This window comes from Salmo trutta, chromosome 16, assembly GCF_901001165.1.
Source record: "Salmo trutta chromosome 16, fSalTru1.1, whole genome shotgun sequence".
Lineage (NCBI taxonomy): Eukaryota > Metazoa > Chordata > Actinopteri > Salmoniformes > Salmonidae > Salmo > Salmo trutta.
The window spans coordinates 31,891,500-31,916,626 of record NC_042972.1 but is presented as its reverse complement, the minus strand read 5'-3'; the positions used below and the strand labels follow the sequence as shown (position 1 = coordinate 31,916,626).

Below are 25,127 nucleotides of genomic sequence, written 5' to 3'. Positions count from 1 at the left end.
CTGCGTGGTCCCATGGTGTTTATACTCGCGTACTATTGTTTGTACAGATTAACGTGGTACCTTCAGGCATTTGGAAAATGCTCCCAAGTATGAACCAGACTTGTGGAGGTTTACAATTTCTTTTCTGAGGTCTTGGCTGATTTCTTTTGATTTTCCCATGATGTCAAGCAAAGAGGCACTGAGTTTGAAGGTAGGCCTTGAAATACATCCACAGGTACACTGCCAATTGACTCAAATTATGTCAATTAGCCTATCAGAAGCTTCTAAAGCCATGACATCATTTTCTGGAATTTTCCAAGCTGTTTAAAGGAACAGTCAACTTAGTGTATGTAAACTTCTGACCCACTGGTATTGTGATACAGTGAATTATAAGTGAAATATTCTGTCTGTAAACAATTGTTGAAAAGTTACTTGTGTCATGCACAAAGTAGATGTCCTAACCGACTTGCCAAAACTATAGTTTGTTAAAAAGAAATTTGTGGAGTGGTTGAAAAACAAGTTTTAAGGACTCCAACCTAAGTGTATGTAAACTTCCGACTTCAACTGTATGACATACATGATCAAGTGATCATCTTGGTTCTGCTCTTAATTCAGGACAATCTGGTATTGTGAATGGTGGTGTGGATTGACACAATGAATATTCTGTGTGCGTCCTTGATCACGCTACTCCTTGTATCTAGCTAGCTGTGTTGTGAGCAGTGTGCTGATCTAGCCCTGCAGGGCCCTGTCTAACACATCTTCGTCCTGCACAGGGTAGGGCATAGTGACTCGAAGCTGCCTCTGCTCCTCCATGGTACGCTGGATGGTCTCATAGGCGTTGGAGTTCCCCGACCAGCACCGACGAGCCACCTGCAGGGATAAGGTGCCAGGGAGTTTTATGTCACTCGAGTATAAAACATGAATCCTTTATTAATAGGATCTGTGACACAATGGGATTTATATTACATGCAGCCTTTCAACCTATTCTGTCATAATAATTCTAAGAACAGTAATTATGAATAGATATCCAAGACAGCCTCCCCCTTCAGTCCCCATCATCACCCCTCTCTCACCCCGTTAGAGACGTCCCAGTTGAGCATCAGACTGGCTCTCTTCGCTGCCTCCTCCGTCCCGTCCAGGAGCAGACCAAACCCTCCGTTCATCACCTCACCCCTGGAGAGAGACAGGAGACAGACAACGCAGTCTGACTGAGGGGAGGAGGGGACATGACTGGGGCTCTAAACTGTGATTAGGTAACTGTATTTGACCTTCAGAGAGAAACAAAAACGTTGAAAGATTGTCCATCCATGAGAAAGACCCCAACATTTTGGTTGTCACAGGCACAATGTTTCCTAGTTAGTAATTGTCTTATAGGTTTTGGTCTCATAGATTTTTGTGTGCTATCCTATCCTTCTTTCTTCCTTCCTATCCCCAGTTTGAAAGGAGAAACTCAGATCTTACCAGCCGACCCCTCCACCGTTGTGCAGGGACACCCAGGTGGCTCCTCTGAATGCATCGCCTACAAAGTTCTGGACCGCCATGTCTGACAGGGGGCAAGACAGGCACACAGTCACACAGTCACAGAGTCACACAGTCACACAGGCACAGTCACACAGTCACACAGTCACACAGTCACACAAGCACACAGGCACACAGTCACACTTACCCGGGTTCAGTCAAAGTGGATGATTTCTAGCCATCTAGACTAACACACTGACTAATATATTGATGATCATGACAAAATGATATCTGTCTAAATGATGAGTGTACTCTAGTGTACCTGCACAGAAGGCAGAGCCGTCGTACACATTGGAGGTCTCTCTGAAGGGACTGTCTGTTCCACTGACGTCATGGTGGTCTCTACTGATGACCACAGGAGCCTGGACAGAAAACACACACAGTGTCACTGTGTCTGTTTGCCTACTGCTAGCTCACTGCTGGTCTCCGGACCTGGAGGAGAAGGTAGGCTAAGTGGTGAGCACACACTCTCCCACTGTCTCTTTCAGACACACACACACACACACACACACACACACACACACACACACACACACACACACACACACACACACACACACACACACACACACACACACACACGCACACTCTATCACCATAGATTTACCTACCCACTGACTGGACACCAACCAAAACATATAACTTTATATGAACATATAAACAACCATAACATAGAGATGGATAAGTAAGACTTACCGAAACTCTCCTATCAGCAATAGCTTGATTGATGGCCAAGGCAATACACACACGGCCTTTCTGGTCTGAGTAGAGGATTCTGGCTTGGGAGCCCACCACCTACACACAGAGAACATTCAGAAATGGCATTGGCGGTTGTATAATACATTTCTTATTTATCTAGTATCAGGATGTTAATGATTAACATCGTGTCTTATATGTGTCCTATTAATTAATACCAGGCTGTGTTTTCCGGCCTCACGGATCCAGCGGATGTTGTCGTTGTACTGCTGTCGCACACGCTCAGTCACATTGGCGCTGATCTCCTCCAGGACAGTGGCGGCGATGTCATCAGTCAGTGTCAGGTCACGGGGGTCACCGGAGGTGCAGACCCAGCGGAATGGTCCGAAGCCCAGGGAGAAGATGTCACTGCAGAGTGGTCAAGGGTTAGGGCCAAGAGTTTGACCTGATCATGTGACCTGACCAGAAAACTCACCCTGTCACTCACCCCATGATGTGTTGGACGTAGGATGGGTAGCGGAACTCTGTCGCTCCGCCTCCCTCCTTCTCTACCTCCGCTCCTGAATAAAGAGAGATGAACACAAACCTAGATGTTATCAAACTGAAGAGGACTGTGGACGTCACTAGACATGCTGTGTTCAGTCTATTCTTCAGCATGTGTATCGGGACCTTAAAGTTACCCCTTAGCATTAACCACAGATCTTGTATCACATTACCTTACTCCCAATGCTAATATTAACCATTAGGGGGGTGATATAATATCCGACCCTGTGTCAGTGAATCAGTATGGTGGTGGTGGTTTAACTGTAGGACTCACCTGCTCTCTGGGCCTCCAGGAGGAAGGCGTTGCCATAGTCCCAGAAGAACATCCCTGCCTCAGACAGCTTGTTGATGGCAGCTACCTGTCTACAAAGGCTGGGGGAGAGGACGGGAAGACCACCACATGTTAGAGAACAACCCCCTCAACCTTAACCACAAACAGATCAGGGGTCTCCAACTCAATCATGGTCATTCTTGATGAATAGTTGATTTGCTGAATCAGTTGTGTGAGTTGTGACTGGGATGGAACTATAGTTGGCACACCCAGTAGCTCTGCAGGACCAGAGTTGGAGGAGACCCCTGAATTAGACCAACTGCCTTCAAAAAAGGTACAGCATCAAAGTCTAACCTCTCATGGACCATGGTTTTGAAGCGTGCTGGGTCTGTGGCCATGAGCTGGTTGGCCTGGTGGAGGCTGAGCTGAGCTGGGTAGTACCCTCCACTGAAGGGGTTGTGGAGGGAGGTCTGGTCTGAGCCCAGGTCCACCAGCAGCTCTCCTGTCCTCTCATACTCCGTCAACAGACGCTCCCTGGCAGAGAAGGAAACAAGGGATCCCAAAGGTATTTACACTAATAGTGACTGAGGTGTAGATGCCCCATATAGACATGGTATTACTTAAGTCCAGCCCTTGGTTGACATCCCATACTTACCATAAGTCCACAATGTTGCCATGGTAACCCAAGCTGAGGGGAGTCTTGGATCTCTTGGCTTCTCTGTAGAATACAAAATCAGAGGGACGATCTGATAAATCACATAACGTAAACACACAGGTGCTAAAGTCATGACGTGTGCCCCGTATATGTGTGTGTGTGTGTGTGTCTTTATCTGCTATTACCTAATGCGTTGGATGCAGTGTTCTATGTCACTGGTGACCTCCATTAACCAGCCTTGCTCATGTCTCTTCCTCAGGGGCACCTCATCTACCTAAACAGGATCCATGCAAAACACAATCACATATCACTTTAAAACACACCCCAAAGCTCTCCATCACACAAAAACGAAACAGACATCGCTACCATCACATAGGTAGATTAACAGCAGGGAGGGTGTTATTGGCCAATAACAAAGTAAACACACTGACCTCGGCAATGACCCCCACACAGCCAGCGATGACAGCAGCCTTGGCCTGTGCCCCGCTCATGCCCCCCAGCCCCGATGTCACCAACACCCGGCCCCTCAGGTCATCAGACCCCAGATACCTCCGCCCTGCATTCAACACTGTCAGCTAAAGAAGGAGGGAGAGAGAGAGACGGGAAGGAGAGGAAAGACAACGTCAATGTGAGTTTCAAAGGGGATAGTGCCCTCTACTGTTGACTGTGAGGACTTACCATGGTGCCATGGACAATCCCCTGAGGCCCAATGTAGCAGTAGCTACCAGCAGTCATCTGACCATACCTAGGAAAACAAACAAAAAACACATCTTTGGGGGGTTAAAAAAAACTATGAATGGGTAAAAAAAACTAACTGGGTTATATCTGTTACTTACATTGATACACCCAAAGCAAACATCTTCTCATACTGCTCTCTGGAGGAGTAGTTTGGAATGACCTGAGAGGGAGCGAGAGAGAGGATGGGAGGATGATGGCAGAGGGAAGGAGGGAGATCAAACTGGGAAAACCTAAATGGTAACGCCAAATCAGTATCTAACTGAAATGCTTAGAAAAAAAGGTGCTATCTAGAATCTAAAAGGGTTCTTCGGCTGTCCCCATAAGAGAACCCTTTGAATAACTATTTTTGGTTCTAGATATAACCATTTTGGTTCCAGGTAGAACCCTTTGTGGTTCTATGTAGAATCCTTTCCACAGAGGGTTTTACCTGGAACCAAAAAGGGTTCTACTATGGGGACAGCTGAAGAACCCTTTTGGAACCCTTTTTTCCAAGAGTATAGTGAGGAGAGGCGGAGGGAGGGATGTGTGGTTACCATGCCGTTGGTAATGATAGCACGGGGGGAGGAGGGCAGGCTGGGGAACAGCCCCGCTGGATGACCACTGTACATGACCAGAGTCTGCTCCTCTGTCATCTCACTCAGGTAGTACATCACCAGGCGGAACTACACACAAACACACATACACAAAGATATAGAGCGATTCATTCCAATTCTGTCTCCACACGGTACAAATAAAATTACACACACATTACCATACACAGATATCTACATAATGCCATCATAATTGCATGTTCTGTGCTTACCTGGGCCCAGTTACTGAACACCTGTCCATTTCCCCCATAGGTAACCAGCTCCTGGGGAAACTGGAGAGCAGAGCATGGGAAGATGATAAAGCAGATATAGATAGCGTGACTTAGGTGGATTAATACATTGTTTTAGTTAAATAAAATAAAGTGAGCTGTTGTGTACAGTATGTGAGAGTGGTGGTTACCTGGGCAACTGCATGGTCCAGGTTGTTCATGATCATGAGCATGATGGAGGCAGCTTGGCGTGTACGACAGGGGTACTGATCTATAGGGTAGGCCCTGAGGACACACGCATGCCCGTGCAGTACACACACACACACACACACACACACACACACACACACACACACACACACACACACACACACACACACACACACACACACACACACACACACACAAGGACTGATCAGGGTGTGGTAGACCATATCATGGCATCAACAGATAAAGAGGAATACTACAGATGGGGAGATGAGAGGTGGTGTTAGGTGATTATACTGTACGCACCTCATATGTATGAGGGGGCAGAAGCGGTACATGTAGATGTGTCCATACTGCCTGAGTTCCTGGGCAAATTCAGCAGCCAGGATGTTGTGGTGGGAGGGGGGAAAGTAGCGCAGGACATTCCTCAGGGCCAGCTAGAGAGGGGGAGTTGATGAGGGGGTGAAATAGGGGTTCAGAAGGGGGTGGCCCTCTTCTTCTTTTGCATCCTTTTTCCCCCTAACTTTCTGGTCCTTTGTGTTTCACTCCCCCTCTCTATCCATGAAAGCACTCACTCTTATCTCTCTTAATCATTGACAGTGCCCTTTGCTCCCAGTCCTGGCAAACATTAGCGAAGCTGATAGAAGGTTCTGAGGGGATGAATCAACACTGTCTCCTACCCTTAAGTCAAAACATTCCACTGTGCTGAGTATGTGAACCGTGCTTTATTGATCCCAATAGATTGAATAAAATAATTCACATGCACTGTGCATTGTTGGTTACTGTGTCCTCAAGTTTCTCCAACAGCATGTGGATACAACATTCCACAAGCTTGAATCTCAACCCCTTCAGCTTTAAAGATTCACTCTCAACAAGTAATAAAACAGTGGGTATGATTTGACACATTAACTGCCAATTCCTATCTTTATTACATTCACAATCACTCTACCTCTGTCTGGATCAGGTAAGACAAGCGGATGCCTTTTTATAGCGACAAAAAGCAAACTACAACAAAGATGTGGGGATATACACTGAGTATACAAAACATTAAGAACACCTGCTCTTTCCATGACATAGACTGACCAGGTGAATCCATGTGAAAGCTATGATCCCTTATTGATGTCACTTGTTAATAAATCCACTTCAATCAGTGTAGATGAAGGGGAGGAGAAAGGTTAAAGAAGATAAAGATGTTTAAGCCTTGAGACAATTGAGACATGGATTGTAAGATGGCGCCGATAGAGATGGCAGCTTCGCTTCAAGTCCTTAGGAAACTGTGCAGTATTTTGTTTTTGTATGTATTATTTGTTACATTGTTAGCCCAGAAAACATGAACTGTTATTACATACAGCTGGGAAGAACTATTGTATATCAGAGAGATGTCAACTTACCAGCACAAATACCACTACTGTCACGACTTCCACCGAAGGTGGCTCCTCTCCCTGTTCGGGCGGCGCTCGGCGGTCGTCGTCGCCGGTCTACTAGCTGCCACTGATCCTTTTTTCTTTTTCGTTTGGTCATGTCTGTTTTGATTGTTCACCTGTGTCTTGTTTAGGTTGTTTAGTTTGGGTATTTATTCTCGCTCTACCCACTTTGTTTCGTGTGGGTTTGTTTGCGTTTTCCCTGTCTGTGGTTTTGGGTGGCGTTTATTGTTGTTCATTTTTCCTATCAGGTGTTTTTTCCGAGACTTTGTTCTAGAGGATTTTTGTGGACTGCATTTTTGTCTGTGCCTGTAGAGTTTTGATGAACTGTAATAAATACGCTTTCTCCGTATTTACTCCTCTCCTGCGCCTGACTTCTACACCCCCCTCTCGTAGAGAGTTCTGACAACTACAACCAGGAATACGACTTTCCCAATACAGAACCTTTGTCTGCACCTCCTAGGGCATTTGAACTGATTCCAGAGGCTGACCCAAAACAATGCCATCGGAGGAGAGGGTGCTGGAGCGGTCTTCTAGTGAATCTTCGGATGTGCGCACACCAACACACCGCCCACCAATTACTCTCTAACATCCAGTTAGGGCAAGAGTTGCTTTCCAAAGAGATATCCGGGATTGTAACATACTCTGTTTCACGGAGACATGGCTAACTGGGAACATGCTGTCGGAGTCCGTACAACCAACGGGATTTTCAGTGCATTGCGCCGACAGGAACAATCATCTCTCTGGTAAGAAGAAGGGCGGGAGTGTTTCATGATATAATCGTTACTACATACAAGCACTCAAGTCCTTTTGTTCACCTGACCTATAATTCCTCACAATCAAATGCCGACCGTATTATCTCCCAAGGGAACTCTCCTCGGTTATCGTCACAGCCGTGTATATCCAACCGCAAGTGGATACCAAGACGGCCATCAAGGAACTTCACTGGACTTTAGGCAAACTGGAAACCATATATCCTGAGGCTGCATTTATTGTAGCTGGGGATTTTAACAAAGCTAATCTGAGATCAAGGCTGACCATATTATCTCCCAAGGGAACTCTCCTCGGTTATCGTCACAGCCGTGTATATCCCCCCGCAAGTGGATACCAAGACGGCCATCAAGGAACTTCACTGGACTTTAGGCAAACTGGAAACCATATATCCTGAGGCTGCATTTATTGTAGCTGGGGATTTTAACAAAGCTAATCTGAGATCAAGGCTGACCATATTTTATCAGCATATCGATTGCAGTACACGAGCGAGTAACACACTTGACCACTGCTACTCTAACTTCCGCGATGCATACAAGGCCCTCTCCCGCCCTCCTTTTGGCAAATCTGACCATGACTCCATCTTGTTGCTCCCCTCCTATAGGCATAAACTAAAACAGGAAGCGCCCGTGCTTAGATCTATCCAACACTGGTCTGACCAATCAGAATCCACGCTTCAAGATTGCTTCGATCACGTGGACTGGGATATGTTACAGGTAGCCTAAGACAATAACATTGACGTATACGCTGACTCGGTGGGCGAGTTTATAAGGAAATGTATAGAAGATGTTATACCCACTGTGACTATTAAAACCTTCCCTAACCAGAAACCGTGGATTGATGGCAGCATTCGCGCAAAACTGAAAGCACGTTCCACCACATTTAATCATGCCAAGGCAACCGGAAACATGGGAGAATACAAACAGTGTAGTTATTCCCTCCGTAAGGCAATCAAACAAGCAAAGCGTCAGTATAAAGACAAAGTGGAGTCACAATTCAACAGCTCAAACACGAGACGTATGTGGCAGGGTCTACAGACAATCACGGATTACAAAAAGATAACCAACCTCATCGCAGACATTGACGTCTTGCTCCCAGACAAATTAAACAACTTCTTTGCACCAACATGGCCCGCTAACTAAGACTGTGGGTTCTCCTTCTCCATGGCCGACGGAGTAAAACATTTAAATGTGTTCACCCTCGCAAGGCTGCCGGCCCAGACGGCATCCCTAGCCGTGTCCTAAGAGCATGCGCAGACCAGCTGGCTGGTGTGTTTACGGACATATTCAATAATCCCTATCCCAGTCTGCTGTCCACACATGCTTCAAGATGGCCACCATTGTTCCTGTTCCCAAGAAAGCTAAGGTAACTGAAATATGTGACTATTGCTGCATAGCACTCACTTCTGTCATCATGAAATGCTTTGAGAGACTAGTCAAGGATCATATAACCTCCACCCTACCTGTCACCCTAGACCCACTCCAATTTGCTTACCGCCACAATAGGTCCACATACGATGCAATCGCCATCACACTGCACACGGCCCTATCTGGAAAAGAGGAATACCTATGTAAGAATGCTGTTCATTGACTACAGCTCAGCATTCAACACCATAGTACCCTTCAAACTCATCATTAAGCTTGAGACCCTGGGTATCGACCCCGCCCTGTGCAACTGGGTCCTGGACTTCCTGACGGGCCGCCCCCAGGTGGTGAGGATAGGAAACAAAATCTCCACTCCGCTGATCCTCAACACTGGGGCCCCATTAGGGTGCGTTCTCAGCCCCCTCCTGTACCCCCTGTTCACCCACGACTGTGTGGCCATGCACACTTCCAACTCAATCATCAAGTTTGCAGACGACACTACAGTGGTAGGCATGATTACCAACAACAAATGTAAATGTAAACAACGAGACATCCTACAGGGAGGAGGTGAGGGCCCTCGGAGTGTGGTGTCAGGAAAATAACCTCACACTCAATGTCAACAAAACAACAGAGTTGATCGTGGACTTCAGGAAACAGCAAAGGGAGCACCCCCCTATCCACATCGACGGACAGCAGTGGAGAAGGTGGAAAGTTACTCTGTGTACATATCACCGACAAACTGAAATGGTCCAAGCACACAGACAGTGTGTTAAAGAAGGTGCAACAGCGCCTCATCAACATCAAGGGACTGAAAAAATGTGGCTTGTCACTAAAAACCCTCACTAACTTTTACAGGTGCCCAATTGAGAGCATCCTGTCAGGCTGTATCACCACCTGGTACAGCAACTGCACCGTCCACAACCGTAGGGCTCTCCAGAGGGTGGTGCGGTCTGCACAACGGATCACTGGGGGCAAACTGCCTGCCCTCCAGGACACCTACAACCCCCGATGTCACAGGAAGGCAAAAAATATCATCAAGGACAATAACCACTCAAGCCACTGCCTGTTCACCCCACTTCCATCCAGAAGGCGAGGTCAGTACAGGTGATCAAAGTTGGGACAGAGAGATTGAAAAACAGCTTCTATCTCAAGGCTATCAGATTGTTAAACAGCCACCACTAGCACAGAGAGGCGGCTGCCTACCTACAGACTTGACATCACTGGCCACTTTAATAAATGGAACACTAGTCACTTTAATAATGCCACTTTAAGGATGTTTACATATCTGGCATTACTCATCTCATATGTATATACTGTATACTGTATCCTTCACTATCTATTCTTTATTATCTATTGCATCTTAGCCGCTCTGTCACTGCTCATCCATATATTTTATATTTATATATCCTCATCCCATTCCTTTATTAGATTGTGTGTATTAGGTTTTGTTGTGGAATTTGTTAGATATTAGGTTTTGTTGTGGAATTGTTAGATATTACCTGTTAGATACTGCTGCACCATCGGATCTAGAAGCATAAGCATTTTGATACACTCGCAATAACATCTGCTAACCATGTGTATGTGACCAATAAAATTTGATTTGATTTAATTGTGATCGTGTGCCATTCAGAGGGTCAATGGGCAAGACAAAATATTTACGTGCCTTTGAACTGGGTATGGTAGTAGGTGCCAGACACACTGGTTTGTGTCAAAAACTGCAATGCTGCTAGGTTTTTCACATTCAACAGTTTCCCTTCTATATCAAGAATGGTCCACCACCCAAAGGACCTACCCAACTTGACACAACTGTGCAAAGTATTGGAGTCAAAATGGGCCAGCATCCCTGTGGAATGCTTTCGACACCTTATAGAGTCCATGCCCCGACAAGTTGAGGCTGTTCTGAGGGCAAAAGGGGGGCGGGTTTGGTATACTCAGTGTAGATGTATAATCATCTTGTGAAGATATGCATCTTTGGTCTGGTTTACTACTAACATACCACATTAAAAGCATTATGGTTTCACTCATAGATAAACAGAGAGGCCTTAAAAGCAAAAGTACTTATCAGTATTGCAATACTCAATCTGCAGATAAATCCCTGAGTATGACGTCAATGCTCGTTGACACGTTCTGCATTCAGAGATGTGACAATATGTCTGTGGACTCACCCTCTCCTCCTCTGGAGTGAGGTTGGGCGTCCTGACGGGTGCATGTGGCACACTGGGGTCCCGGCCCCGATTGGATGGCATGGGGTCCAGTGGCAGGCCGCTACACAACTCCTTCAGGTTTGACATCCTGTCCACTGTGGCCTGTCACACTATGGGGGATTTAAGCAGGATCAGAGGAGAGACAAACCCAGAGAGACACACAATGTCTGGGAACGCAGGAAAAATGGGCACGCAGCTCTGTAGCTCACTGCTGACCACTGTTTATCAGAGTAAAGGGTCTGTAGTCTGTGGGACAGCTACCTGTATAAGGTTGAGATAAGGGTCACCCTCCGCTCGCCACTCCCATTGGCTATCTGGCCTCTTTCCCCTCCTCACCCCACCAATAGCAGGGCAGAGCCAGAGAAGGGTGTGTGGTAATAATTTATTTTCTAGTGAACATGATGTGGCACACGCTTCAGTCGACAAACACTGGGTATGTATCCCAAAAGGCACCCTATCCCTAAGTAGTGCATTACTTTTGACTAGAGCCAGCCTTATGGGCCTAGTGCACTACTTAAGGAATAGGGTTCCATTTAGGACACAAACTGGCACTGACCTCTGACCTCAGCTAAAACATGTAACTCAGTTACACAAAAGAAAAACACCCCCCACATGCACTTCTCAGAACCTTTGGCCAGGCCCATGTTACCCCCAGGCAAACACACCTTAATAAGGAAAATACAATGGAACCACCTATAATAGTAACTAAGTATTAACCACAAAAAATAGGTTGCTTGAGAATTAATAAGGGTAGGAAGCAATTATGTCCAGGATGCAATCAACTTAAAAACATTTTCTCCTTCATTTCACCCCCCAAGAAATGTCGTGGTCACCTATCTTCATCATTTAGCATGCACATGCTCAGAACTGACAAGGTTCCTTTCTGTAGAAGTAGTCAGTTCACAGCCACACACTGCTGATCCAGAACTCAAGGCCAGTTGAATGGAGTTCAAATATAGATTGTGTTGTAATCCTTAAGAGTCCACCCGTGAGTCAATCTAAGTAACATAATAAAGAAATCCCCATCAAAATCCGTCAGTTTAAGCTAGAGATATCATGTTTTTTGCATGGTCTGCGTCTCAATCCACCGCATCAGCATATGTCAGCCTTCCGCATCTGCAGTGGATGGTGGCCGAGCTACAGCAGTGTTTGTCAGACCATGAGACATCCTGAAAATCTGTCTTCTCACGAAAATGTACAAATCAACTTGCAAGATTGCCAGCCAACTAGCCTCCTAACGTTAGCCCTACTAGCTTGCTAATGTTAGCCCTACCAGACTGCTAACATTATGTTATCACTGAATGAGTCAGCCAGTTGCTATCAACTGCAGCTACATTAAAATAAACCAACGTTTTTGGAAAAACATAACGCCATCTAACCAGTTATCGAAGAATGTTAGCTTTATGCAGTTATCTTAGCCAGCAAGCTAGCCAGCAAGCTAACATTTGCTATTTAGCCACCTAGCTATTAGCTTAACCAGCCTAGCCAAACACCATGATTATGGTTGTCAAGCTAGAGCCCAACTACTGGAGACCAGCTAGAACCCAATTAATGATACACAACTAAAACATAAACAAAGAGAGAGCAGAGACTTACAGATTGATGGCTGGGGCCCATCCATGCAGTGCAGGCTGAGTTAGCAACCAAAGCGAGGGGGAGGTGGTGCTTCAACGGGCCGATAGAGAGTCAGGGGAATCTTGAAAAAAATATCCAAAATAGATAGATTCCAGATTGCAGTCAGCTAGTGCTCTAGCACTAAGCCAAGGTGGAAAAAGTTACAAAACTCCCGAAGCTTACTTCACAGAGAACATGACGAAAAGTTTACAAAACTAAAAGAACAGACGAGGTACTAGACAATTAGAGAAGCAGGTATGAATTTCTCTTTCATTTTGAGCCCATGTCAAGAAGGCACCAGAGCCTACCGTGCTAAAGGGTTCCCACTAGATAACACAGCACAATGTCTGTGAAGAGCATGAGGTGTGGCTAACATTAGTCAGCTTGAGCTAGCTACAGAGATAGCACCGAGTAGATCCTACATATGATGTTGAGAAATAGTAAATTGTGGATAGTTTAGAAGATATCCGGAAATAAGTTAATAAATATGTAATAACCCCAAAACATAACGATGTTTGTACTTATAGGTAACCAGATCGTGACTACAACTAAGTTAATAAGTCTTTGACCACACACAGGACCTCGGCGTTACTCTGGACCCTGATCTCTCTTTTGAAGAACATATCAAGACTGTTTCAAGGACAGCTTTTTTCCATCTACGTAACATTGCAAAAATCAGAAACTTTCTGTCCAAAAATGATGCAGAAAAATTAATCCATGCTTTTGTTACTTCTAGGCTGGACTACTGCAATGCTCTACTTTCCGGCTACCCGGATAAAGCACTAAACAAACTTCAGTTAGTGTAAAATACGACTGCTAGAATCCTGACTAGAACCAAAAAATGTGATCATATTACTCCAGTGCTAGCCTCCCTACACTGGCTTCCTGTTAAGGCAAGGGCTGATTTCAAGGTTTTACTGCTAACCTACAAAGCATTACATGGGCTTGCTCCTACCTATCTTTCCGATTTGGTCCTGCCGTACATACCTATACGTACGCTACGGTCACAAGACGCAGGCCTCCTAATTGTCCCTAGAATTTCTAAGCAAACGGCTGGAGGTAGGGCTTTCTCCTATAGAGCTCCATTTTTATGGAATGGTCTGCCTACCCATGTGAGAGACGCAGACTCAGTCTCAACCTTTAAGTCTTTACTGAAGACTTATCTCTTCAGTAGGTCCTATGATTAAGTATAGTCTGGCCCAGGAGTGTGAAGGTGAACGGAAAGGTTGGAGCAACGAACCGCCCTTGCTGTCTCTGCCTTGCCGGTTCCCCTCTCTCCACTGGGATTCTCTGCCTCTAACCCTATTACAGGGGCTGAGTCACTGGCTTACTGGTGTTCTTCCATGCCGTCCATGGGAGGGGTGTATCACTTGAGTGGGTTGAGTCACTGACGTGGTCTTCCTGTCTGGGTTGGCGCCCCCCTCCCCCCCTTGGGTTGTGCCGTGGCGGAGATCTTTGTGGGCTATACTCGGACTTGTCTTAGGACGGTAAGTTGGTGGTTGGAGACATCCCTCTAGTGGTGTGGGGGCTGTGCTTTGGCAAAGTGGGTGGGGTTATATCCTGCCTGTTTGGCCCTGTCCGGGGGTATCATCGGATGGGGCCACAGTGTCTTCTGATCCCTCCTGTCTCACCCTCCAGTATTTATGCTGCAGTAGTTTATGTGTCGGGGGGCTAGGGTCAGTCTGTTACATCTGGAGTATTTCTCTTGTCTTATCCGGTGTCCTGTGTGAATTTAAATATGCTCTCTCTAATTCTCTCTTTCTCTCTTTCTTTCTTTCTCTCGGAGGACATGAGCCCTAGGACCATGCCTCAGGACTACCTGGCATGATGACTCCTTGCTGTCCCCAGTCCACCTGGCCGGGCTGCTGCTCCAGTTTCAACTGTTCTGCCTGCGGCTATGGAACCCTGACCTGTTCACCGGACGTGCTTGTTGCACCCTCGACAACTACTATGATTATTATTATTTGACCATGCTGGTCATTTATGAACATTTTAACATCTTGACCATGTTCTGTTATAATATCCACCCGGCACAGCCAGAAGAGGACTGGCCACCCCTCATAGCCTGGTTCCTCTCTAGGTTTCTTCCTAGGTTTTTGGCCTTTCTAGGGAGTTTTTCCTAGGGAGTTTTTCCTAGCCACTGTGCTTCTTTCACATGCATTGCTTGCTGTTTGGGGTTTTAGGCTGGGTTTCTGTACAGCACTTTGAGATATCAGCTGATGTACGAAGGGCTATATAAATACATTTGATTTGATTTGATTTGACTGTGTTGTTACATTTGGTATTTTGTGTTTTATTAGGATCCCCATTAGCTATTGTGATCGCAGCAGCTACTCTTCCTGGGATCCACACAAAACATGAAATAATACAGAACATTAAGAGACAAGAATAGCTCAAGGACAGAACTACATACATTTAAAACATAGCATTATATAGATATTATATTCTCCCCTACATAGCCTACATATCAGTACATACACACAAAATACCTAGGTCAAATAGGGGAGAGGCGTTGTGCGGTGAGGTGTTGCTTTATCTGTTTAGTTTTTTTTAAACCAGGTTTGCTGTTCACTTGAGCAATCTGAGATGACGTTCCATGCAATCATGGCTCAATATAATACTCTACGTTTTTTAAAGTTTGTTCTGGATTTGGGGACTGTGAAAAGACACCTGGTGGCATGTCTGGTGGGGTAAGTGTGGGTGTCAGTGCAGTGTGTAAATTGACTATGCAATCTATTTGGAATTTTCAACACATGAATGTTTCTTATAAAAACAAGAAGTTATGCAGTCAGTTGCTCCTCTACTTTTAGCCAAGAGAGACTGGCATGCATAGTATTGATATTAGCCCTCTGATTACAGTGAAGAGAAAGATGAGCCACTCTGTTCTGGGCCAGCTGTAATTTTTCTAGGTCTTTCTTTGCAGCACCTGACCATATGACTGGGCAATAATCAAGATAAGATAAAACTAGACCCTGCTTGACTTGATTTGTGGAGTGTGGTGTCAAAAAAGCAGAGCATCTTTTTATGACGGACAGACCTCTGCCCATCTTCACAACCATTGAATCAATATGCACAAATTGGGGTATTGTTGTATGGTGGTATTGAACCTTTTGTGTTGTGGATATGTGGTGGTGTAGGGATGTTATGTGATGTACTGTTTTATCTTTAGCTCATTCATTGCAAACATAGTTCAACTGATTTATCTTCTGTTTTATATGTAAAGTGGGTGCTTTGGTGTGTTTGGACCCCAGGAAGAGGAGCTGCTGCCCTGTTTTGACCGTGACAGTTTACAATCCAAGGCGACACCAAGTAATTTAGTCTCGCTCAACAGCCACATTATTCATTACCAGATTCAGCTGAGGTCTAGAGCTTAAGAAATTATTTGTACCAAATGCAATGTTCTTAGTTTTAGAGATGTTCAGGTCCAGTTTATTACTGGCCACCCATTCTAAAACTGACTACAACTCTCTGTTTAGGGTTGCAGTGATAGCTGTGGTTGCTGACACGTATAGGGATGAATCATTAGCATACATAGATGCACAGGCTTTGTTTAATGCCAGTGGCAGGTCATTGGTAAAAATGAGTAGAGGGCCAAGAGAGCTGCCATGCGGCATGTTTATCATTAGAGAAGCATCCATTAAAGAAAACCTTCTGTGTTCTATTAAATAGATAGCTCTAAATCCACGATTTGACAGAGGTTGAAAAGCCATAACACAAGTTTTTTCAAAATCAGGTCATGATCAATAATATAAAGGCTACTAACCTTTATATTATTTCTGTGTTTCTGCGCATGAGCTCAGCTAGCCAATGTCACCATGACATCGTCTACAAGGGTGATCGGGATGTCTATTGGAGAAGCAGTTTCTACCTATCTTGTACTGTCACAGATAGAACAATAAACCAAAATACGAAGCATCTGGTTGGCGTTTCCACTCAATACCAAATATGGTGATGAGAGGAAGCCCAGTTGCCGGCAGTGGAAGAAGATGGAACAAGATGGATTTTGGCCGACATTCTGCTCCTTTTCTCATCGATTAAACTTTTGATCTCAATACATTTCTGTTTCCAAAACTAGAATCTGTTACTAACAGAGTGGACTAAGTTTTGTAGACTTTACCCTTTGCCAAAGTTTTAAAAAACTGAGTTATTTAGGAGTGCAAGGGCGAATTGAATTAGTACACATGCGCACTTCATTGAGTAGGCGTTCCCTAACGGAAATATGCAAATATATGCTAGAATGAGCCAAAAGCATCTTGTTAGCTCGTGCTTGGCTCTGCCTGCTCTTGTCTGCCCGCCTTGCTTGCTCCACTATGATTAATTTGCTTCCATTGGAAACGACAGGCTGTGGTCTATCTTGGCTTAGTAATAAAAATCTTAGATGGCAGGACATGACGGACCCCTTTTATCTGCCCCTCTTAGTTCCTGATGTAATTCGTAGTGAACTGTCACACTGATAGAGAAGGGGGTAGCTGCATCCCAATATGGCGACCAGAGTATCAAATCACATTTTATTTGGTCACATATAAATATTTAGCAATGTTATTGCTGTATTGTAATTCACAACAATACACGCAAATCTAATAGTAAAATAATGGAATTAAGAAATTTATAAATATTGGGACGGGCAATGTCGGAGTGCCATTGACTAAAATACAGTATATACATATGAAATTTTAGGGCTCCTGAGTGGCGCAACAGTCTAAGGCACTGCATCTCAGTGCAAGAGGTGTCACTACAGTCCCTGGTTTTATTCTAGGCTGTATCACATCCAGCCATGATTGGGAGTCCCATAATAGGGCGGTGCACAATTGGCCCAGCGTCGTCTGGGTTTGGCCGGGGTAGGCCGTCATTGTAAATAACAATTTGTTCTTAACTGCCGTGCCTAGTTAAAAAAAAGGTAAAAATGAAATGAGTAAAACACTATGTAAACATTATTAAAGTGACTAGTGATTCCATGTCTATGTACATAGGGCAGCAGCCTTTAAGGTGCAGGGTTGAGTAACCGGTTGGAAGCCGGCTAGTGATGGCTATTGTCATGACTTGCCCTTTTAGGCGAGGATCATAGGCGCCAGATCCCCCCCTTCTCTCGCTCTCTCACCAGTTTTATGACGGTCATAAATACCTGCAGGAAAACTCTCTCCCACTCTTTCAGAAATGGAAGTTAAATCCCTTTGTTACCTGAGAGACGTTGCAGTACGGTAAGATCAAAAGGTTGAATAATTAAACAATATTTCTGTAATCCACAGTTGGATACTTGGGTACTTAAAGAACAATCATGTTGAATTCTTTACTAATTTGTGATGTAACTAAGGACAGTAGAACAACATAACTGCATCTCTGAGTGTGTATATTTCCCAGTGATCAGATTCACATCCAGATGTTGTGGACTTATATTAGATTCAATTATTTGTCAGAAGATGTAATGTTAGCCTTCTAAATGAGATAACTATTTTTCATATGAAGTCTTAACCGGTCAGTGACCACACCCACGTGAGCACAGACATTACGACAAAACGAGGGAATGCCCCTTTTTCCCCTCGAGTGCTTATTAAATAGGACTTGTGACAAAATGTACATTAGGCCAGCGAGGCCGACAACATGAGCTGAAAGGTACAGAATGGCTAGAAACTCAAACTTGCAACAGAGAACAAGAAAATCTCTACAGTCTTCACACAAAGAAAAAACTAAAACTTTCCCCAAAATGAGTTTTTATTGACAAAAATTGTTTTTCTGCCCAGAATACATTTGTTCAGAACAACATTCTTACATATAAAAAAAAAAAGAAAATTATTTTACACTGTAGATGAATTCAATGCATAGTATATATATACAGAAAACCAAAATTCATGGTGTGAAAGTGTTTAATACAGTCATGCTCAAAGCAGACAATTAAAAAAAAAAAATCTTTCCTCACCCAACAAAATGGGCAAAAAGGTATGAATGTGGCATATAAGTACGATTACATCTCCCTAAACGTACACCACCTCCCTTCAGCCCAGTTTCAACAGAGAGGACCTATGAGTGGTTCACTTGATAACTCTTCCAATGCACTTTCATAAAAAGTAAACACTTGACAAAGCTGCACCACATTCTAAGAGCCCTACGCTCCACTTTCTGATCCTACAGTATTATTGGAGCGCGGCTTTAAACAGTCACATGTCTGGCCGACAAACATGGTTATATTCTGAGATTCTTGACCAAACCTTCCCTTGCTACTCAATCAGAGAAATGAGTGGCCATCAGGTCAAAATCTGATGGCCACTCAAAAGAACATACCAAAGAGCCCAGTTGTGAAGGTACACTCTACATTCACGCCTATATCCTCCAGGTAATTGAGGCGATGGAATTTAAGCAGAAAACCAAAGCATTCCTATGTATACTGTGTTGGGTTGTATGAAGTCAGTCCAGTAAGAGGGACTTCTCATCCCAGTGCAGTATACATGCTTGTATACTACAGAGCCGTTGTCACAGTCTGAAAAGGGACAACACCTCCACCCCCTCATAAACGCTTGTGGATCAGACCATTTTAATAGATATGAAACACTTCAGATGACCCTGAGGAGGCTAACCAGTCTCAGGCAAACTGGTACAGAGCGGTTGATCGGAGTGTTGTGAATGTCAGGATGTAGTCAGTCCTACCACTTCACTACACACACACACACACACACACACACACACACACACACCATTCTGTTTGAGCTGAACCTCCTGTAGGCCATGTCAGGGGACATGCCAGAAAGCATCCGGAAAATGACACAGGAGAGAACAGATTCATTGTGCAGATAAAAAAAAATCTAAATGGAGATAAAAGAATGTGAATAATAAGAGTTTGGTAGGACTTGGTCTGATCTGGGGCATGTCCATGTGCACTAAGAGGGTTGCTTCGTCACAGGTGTTGCAGCCAGGTGTCTGACTAGAAGAGCAGTGCTCCCATGCTGCCCACTTCACTCTGCTCCTTGACAAAGATCTCAAAGTACTGGTAGATGATGGTGACGGCCAGCAGGATACCGGTGCCCGAGCCAATAGCACCCAGGAAGTCCGCCATGACAGATAGACCGCCGATACAGAGACCACCAAAGGCCGCCGCTGTGGGGATGTACCTGGAAAGCACAGAGGCAAGATTCCAGCTTGATACAGAAGGCAAACTCAAGTAGTAGCGCACCAATCATTACCCGAAGAAAGCATGTTTGGAAAAGTGTAATATTAAACCCTGTTAAATTAAGACATGGATTGTTGTGGCTAAGGTTAGAGTTTTGACTAAGATAGTTTACCTGTTGAGTTCATGAACCATGGAGGTCTCTCTGTGTCCCCTCATCACCATCTGCTGCTCCTTTAGCTGCTTAGCCACCTGCGAAAGCAAACACACACTCATGGATTACATTACATAACACATGTACAGGTCCTCTGAAACATGCTATCCTCAAATGCCCTAGACATTTTAGGAGATTCCTACATCAAAATTATGAATTTATGATTACATAGTCTAACAAATGTACAGCACATGTGGTAGAAGGACTTACATCTTTGGCAGAAGAGCCAGACACCTCGATCCAGGTCTTGGAGAAAAAGGCACAGGAGCCCAGCATGAAGCAGATGTAGATGGCAGCGTGGATGGGGTCATCTAGGACCGAGCCAAACGACTCCGGGGGAGAGAAGTAGTAACAGAGCCCACCCACTGGGTAGGCTCGAGCTGGACCGCCTGACGATGTGTCCTACAAACACACAAGTCTGGTCAGCTTATACATTCTGTGTTGCTGGATATGTTCAAATCTAATCAGATTTGATTGGTCGTGTACACATATTTTGCAGATGTTATCACAGGTGTATTAGCTCCAACAGTGCAGTAATACCTAACAATACATGCAAATCCCCAAAATAAAAATAAGGAATTAAGAAATATTAGAATGAGCAACGTCAGAGTCCGGAATATAAATATATAGTGTAATGTATAAGATGGTGTGTATTGATATTATAGACAGTATATAGATAGAAAGGTGTGTACAACAGGTAGTTATATATGATGAGTCTTGACTATAAAATAGTGTATACACACATGAAGTGGGTAAAACAGTATTTAAACATTATTAAAGTGACCAGTGTTTAATGACTATGTACATAGAGCAGCAGTCTCTAAGGTGCAGGGATTAATACCGGCTGGTAGCGGGCTAGTAACAGTGACTTAAGTTCAGGGTACTGTGTGGATGTTAATGTGACAAACCTTGAGTTTAGAGTTCAGACATGGTAGTTCAGGGAAATGGTTTAAAATGGTGTGTACTTACAGACCAGGTGCCCAGCAGGTTAACCAGGAAGTTGCCACTGAAGCGAGTGGAGAGCATCTGAGAGATGACGTACAGGTTGGACACGAGGGCAGACTGGAGGATGATGGGAATGTTGGAGGTGTAGAAGAGCTTGATGGGATAAGTGTTGTACTGGCCACGGTAACGGGCAGACTTGATGGGCAGGTCCACCCTGAAGCCCTGTAGAGAGACATGGTAAGAGAGGGTAGAACATACCCATATCATAAATATATAACGTCTAAATGGTCATTAATAAAAAGTTAACATTTTTTTATACAATGTGTTGTTTTCTGACAATAACAAATGTGTTCAACTCCTTTAACAGGTTTTAAGGAAGAAAGACAGTTACTGACCTGGAAGTATATGACTACACCAAAGACGAAAACAGTGGCGAGGAGGTTCAAAAGATTTGGCAGGTTCTGGCGGTAGAAGGCCTCTCTCAGGGCACGCACTTTGTCTGTTCGCGTGGCCAGCAGGTGGAAGAGGGCAATGATGGCTCCCTCAAACTCTGTACCTAAACACAAGAGACTAAAACATCAGCCTCACATCTACAGACCACCTAAACTAACCTTGACCCCTGGGGTTCTTCTCAAGTCCAAGTCGATCTATAGGAGCCATAGTTGGTCTTATGTGAAATTACCACTTGCATATAACCAGGTATTATCTCTGATAGTGGAAATTAGTAAGTCTGTCCTAAATGTACACCCAGACAGGGCACATCATTTTCAATGCCTCAGTTTAGCCCGTGAGACCTGCTGTCCTTCTTCCACAGCCGTCTGCTCTGGTGTCTTACCTCTGCCAGTGTTGACAGTAGTGGGGCTGAAGGCCTTCCAGACAATTGTCTCACAGATGTTGGTGGCAATGAACAGGGAGATACCAGAGCCCAGACCATAGCCCTTCTGCAGCAGCTCATCCAGCAGCAGCACGATTAGACCTGCCACAAACAGCTGGAGGGGGAGACAGGTGAGTTAGAGACCGAGACAAACCACTCACACTGGAGGCCTGTTTGACTTCCTTTAAATAGACCTTTTCTTCATACATTCATTGAAGTAATCGGAGAAGGTTGGATTGGTTAAAAATTAGGATGTGAACCTCGCTTTAAATTATCCAATCACTTACAGATTCATAGTGATAACCTCTGAAAAGGTAGCAAGAAAGGAGTATTGGACCAAGGCCTGAATCTGAGGGGGGGATAAGAATATGACAGAGGGGTGGAGTGGAGGGCTCACCTGGATGATGATGAGCAGACAGATCCCAGCGCCCATATCGGAGGGGTCTCCGTACATTCCAGTCATCACATACACGATGGCCTGACCAATGGTGATGATCATACCAAACACTGTAGGAGATAGCAATGGGTTAGAAATGATATGGCCTCATTCACAGTAGTGCTTAAACTTGACAGAATTAGGTCAAACTAAGAACAAGAAGTGGGGATTGTGGTCTTACATTTCTGTGCGCCGTTAAAGAGGGCCCTGTCTTTAGGGGTGTCTCCCACCTCAATGATCTTAGCCCCGGCCAGGAGCTGCATGATTAGGCCGGAGGTGACTATGGGAGAGATACCCAGCTCCATCAGGGTACCTGGATGGACAGGAGAGACCCAGGGGACGTTAACAGGAGAGCAGAGCCATAGAGTTGTTCAGCCATTCAATCAGAAAAGATACCAATTACACACTCAAGTCAGAGATAAAAGTATCACTCCTATTGATCAATTCATCATTCACTCAACACTATCAATTCACACACTCAGTTACTAATTGACTCATTCATTGCCATGTCCGTTGATTGATGTATCGATTCACAGAGAGATTAATTTATTCACTTGTTGTTTCTACATTGCAAAAGTGACAACCCACCTCTGTTGGAGGCCAGAATGACTCTCATCCAGTAGAAGGGATCTGCAGAGTCTGAGGACATGATGCCAAAAAGGGGAATCTGGAGGATAGGTGACAGACATTCAGGCGTGAGTTTTTATTCTACTCAATTAAAATGCTAGAAAAGAGAGTGTGTGAACAATACAGCAGATATTTACCTGGCAGCACACAAGGAAAATGAAGAGAGTGATGGCTGTCCATAGTACCTTCTCTCTGAACTGGATCTATTGAACACAGCAATTACAGTGAGACATGGAAGCAACAATGACAGCAGGCACAACAGAGGTTTATACAGTTGAAAGTAAAACATACTTGTCTTCATAAAGTAAATACTGTACCTTTCTTTCAGGTTTCTGGATTTCAGGTAATACAGCGCAGAACGGCTTTATTACCTCCAGGAATTTGACTGAAAACAGACAAAAGGAGGGATTTTATTCAATAGACTCGCCATAATAAACATAAATCAAGACCAGTGAATGACCTAACAATTTATAGGGGGACGTGGCATAGCGGTACATGCATAGGGGATTGGATCCTCGCCTATAAACTAAGCGAATTCACAATGAAAACAGATCTTTCTATACACAATTGTTAATCCAATTTAAAACATTTAACATACCAGCAAATGTGTTTCAGTAAACATGTACTGCTTATGATACAAGATATTTAAACCCGTGTCAAACACCGGCTGTTTGCTATGCGTCGTCATCACTAATCTGGATGTGTTGGTCTGCATCAAAAATATAGCTAACATTAGCTATACTAGCTAGATAACGTTACATGTTAACTAGTATGCAGTAGAAATCATGCTCCAAGATATCAGTTACCATGTAACATTGGTTGATATGATATAGTTATCAATGTAACGTTAGCTGACTGGACATAATAAAAAGTAGTTAACATCTGTACAGCTAACGTTAGCAAACTAGATAGCTAACGTTAGTTAGCAAGTGACACTGATAACTAACGCGTTAGCTGGCTAACTAGCTAGCTCTTTTAAACTTCCGTTTCTTGACAACTGACAAAACTAGCCATTTTCTTGCAGACATTGCTGTTGAAGACAGGAGTTAAAAATATGCCTGAAACAAAGACCATTTGTCATCCAGCTAGCTAACAGTTAGCTCTAGCTACAATGAAAATGGCCTTAGATCCAATCATTGAAAAATGACATAGACTGCATCGGATTCATCAAAAGTTCCCAGATTATATGAAATCGTCCTTTACTTTAGCCAGCTACTTTAGTCTGGGGGATACTCACTGCCCATGATGATTTCTCAAGCGTTACGATCTTTGAGTGTGTGGTCCTTATGTGTCAATAGGTCTCTCCAGTTTTCGGTCTGACTACCGGCGAAACGCTCTACAGCTGAGAAAGAAAGCGCTTTAGAGACACGTCAACACTACACAAGCAAAGATAGAACAATGAAACAGATATTTCACTGGATGTATAAATGTGAAGCATCCGGTTGGCGTTTCCACTCACTACCAAATATGGTAGCGAGAGGAAGCCTACTGGCGCGCAGTGGGAGAAGAGGGGGTGAGGTTGATTTTGGCCGACATTCTGCACATTTTCTCATCGATTAAACATTTGATCTTAATGCAGTTTACTGTTCCCAAAATCGGTTATGAACAGGGCGGGCTACGTTTTCTAGACCTTACCCCTTGCAAAAGTAGAAATCGCGCTGTTTAGGAGTGCAAAGGCTAATGTAGTTATTGCACATGCGCATTTCACAGAGTAGGCGTTCACTGACGGGAAATATGCCTCTATATACTAGAACGCGCAAATTGATATCGCTAATGCGCGCTTGGCTCTGCCCCATCCTTGCTTGTTCTGCCCACTATGACTAATTTGTTCCCATTGGAAACGACAAGCTGTGGTCTATCTTGGTTTAGTTATAAAAATATTTGACACAGGCGCTCCATAGAGACGGAAGAGGAAGCGAGACACACACTCGTTTTTTCCCTGGTTCAATGAACTAAATAATACCAGACCCAGATACTATTGCATTGGTGTCACACACGGTTAAGTAGACCGGAACGAACCTTTTTTTCAATGGTTAACGGCATCCAATAAATGTTTCATTACCGCCAAGTACTAGACTGGAGTATAACTCCCTTATACTTTGCTTAAAAAATAATAATAATACAAAATTACGAAATAAATCAACAAATATCCTAA

General features: G+C 44.2%; 2 protein-coding genes across 2 annotated transcripts; both read right to left on the bottom strand.

The window, feature by feature from the left end:
- Positions 1-585: 585 nt before the first annotated feature.
- uroc1 (urocanate hydratase 1) lies at positions 586-11,407 on the bottom strand. Its single transcript, XM_029693957.1, has 19 exons — positions 11,128-11,407; positions 5,713-5,843; positions 5,391-5,484; positions 5,203-5,262; positions 4,934-5,062; positions 4,499-4,560; positions 4,341-4,407; positions 4,094-4,237; positions 3,848-3,936; positions 3,663-3,725; positions 3,362-3,541; positions 3,011-3,108; positions 2,681-2,753; positions 2,412-2,601; positions 2,194-2,292; positions 1,760-1,859; positions 1,441-1,522; positions 1,053-1,152; positions 586-849 (listed from the first exon to the last, which is right to left on the bottom strand). Exons 1-19 carry the CDS (start codon positions 11,251-11,253, stop codon positions 709-711), a joined length of 2,028 nt encoding a protein of 675 aa, XP_029549817.1. The 5' UTR covers positions 11,254-11,407; the 3' UTR covers positions 586-708.
- A 7,064-nt stretch (positions 11,408-18,471) lies between these two features.
- LOC115150543 (protein transport protein Sec61 subunit alpha-like) lies at positions 18,472-24,366 on the bottom strand. Its single transcript, XM_029693956.1, has 12 exons — positions 24,210-24,366; positions 23,290-23,357; positions 23,110-23,175; positions 22,934-23,012; positions 22,527-22,658; positions 22,307-22,416; positions 21,871-22,024; positions 21,431-21,591; positions 21,060-21,257; positions 20,301-20,492; positions 20,052-20,128; positions 18,472-19,880 (listed from the first exon to the last, which is right to left on the bottom strand). Exons 1-12 carry the CDS (start codon positions 24,214-24,216, stop codon positions 19,694-19,696), a joined length of 1,431 nt encoding a protein of 476 aa, XP_029549816.1. The 5' UTR covers positions 24,217-24,366; the 3' UTR covers positions 18,472-19,693.
- Between the last annotated feature and the right edge of the window lie 761 nt (positions 24,367-25,127).

Bases quoted from the DNA above. Each gene is read 5' to 3' on its own strand.
- uroc1 (XM_029693957.1), bottom strand. From the start codon at position 11,253: ATGTCAAACCTGAAGGAGTTGTGTAGCGGCCTGCCACTGGACCCCATG. The intron at 5,263-5,390 runs GTAACCACCACT...TCTGCTCTCCAG, and splicing joins TGGACCATGCAGTTGCCCAG to TTTCCCCAGGAGCTGGTTAC. The intron at 4,561-4,933 runs GTAACCACACAT...GCTCCCTCTCAG, and splicing joins CTATCATTACCAACGGCATG to GTCATTCCAAACTACTCCTC.
- LOC115150543 (XM_029693956.1), bottom strand. The intron at 21,592-21,870 runs GTAAGACACCAG...TCTTGTGTTTAG, and splicing joins TACTGTCAACACTGGCAGAG to GTACAGAGTTTGAGGGAGCC. The intron at 20,493-21,059 runs GTAAGTACACAC...GTGTGTTTGTAG, and splicing joins ACCTGCTGGGCACCTGGTCT to GACACATCGTCAGGCGGTCC.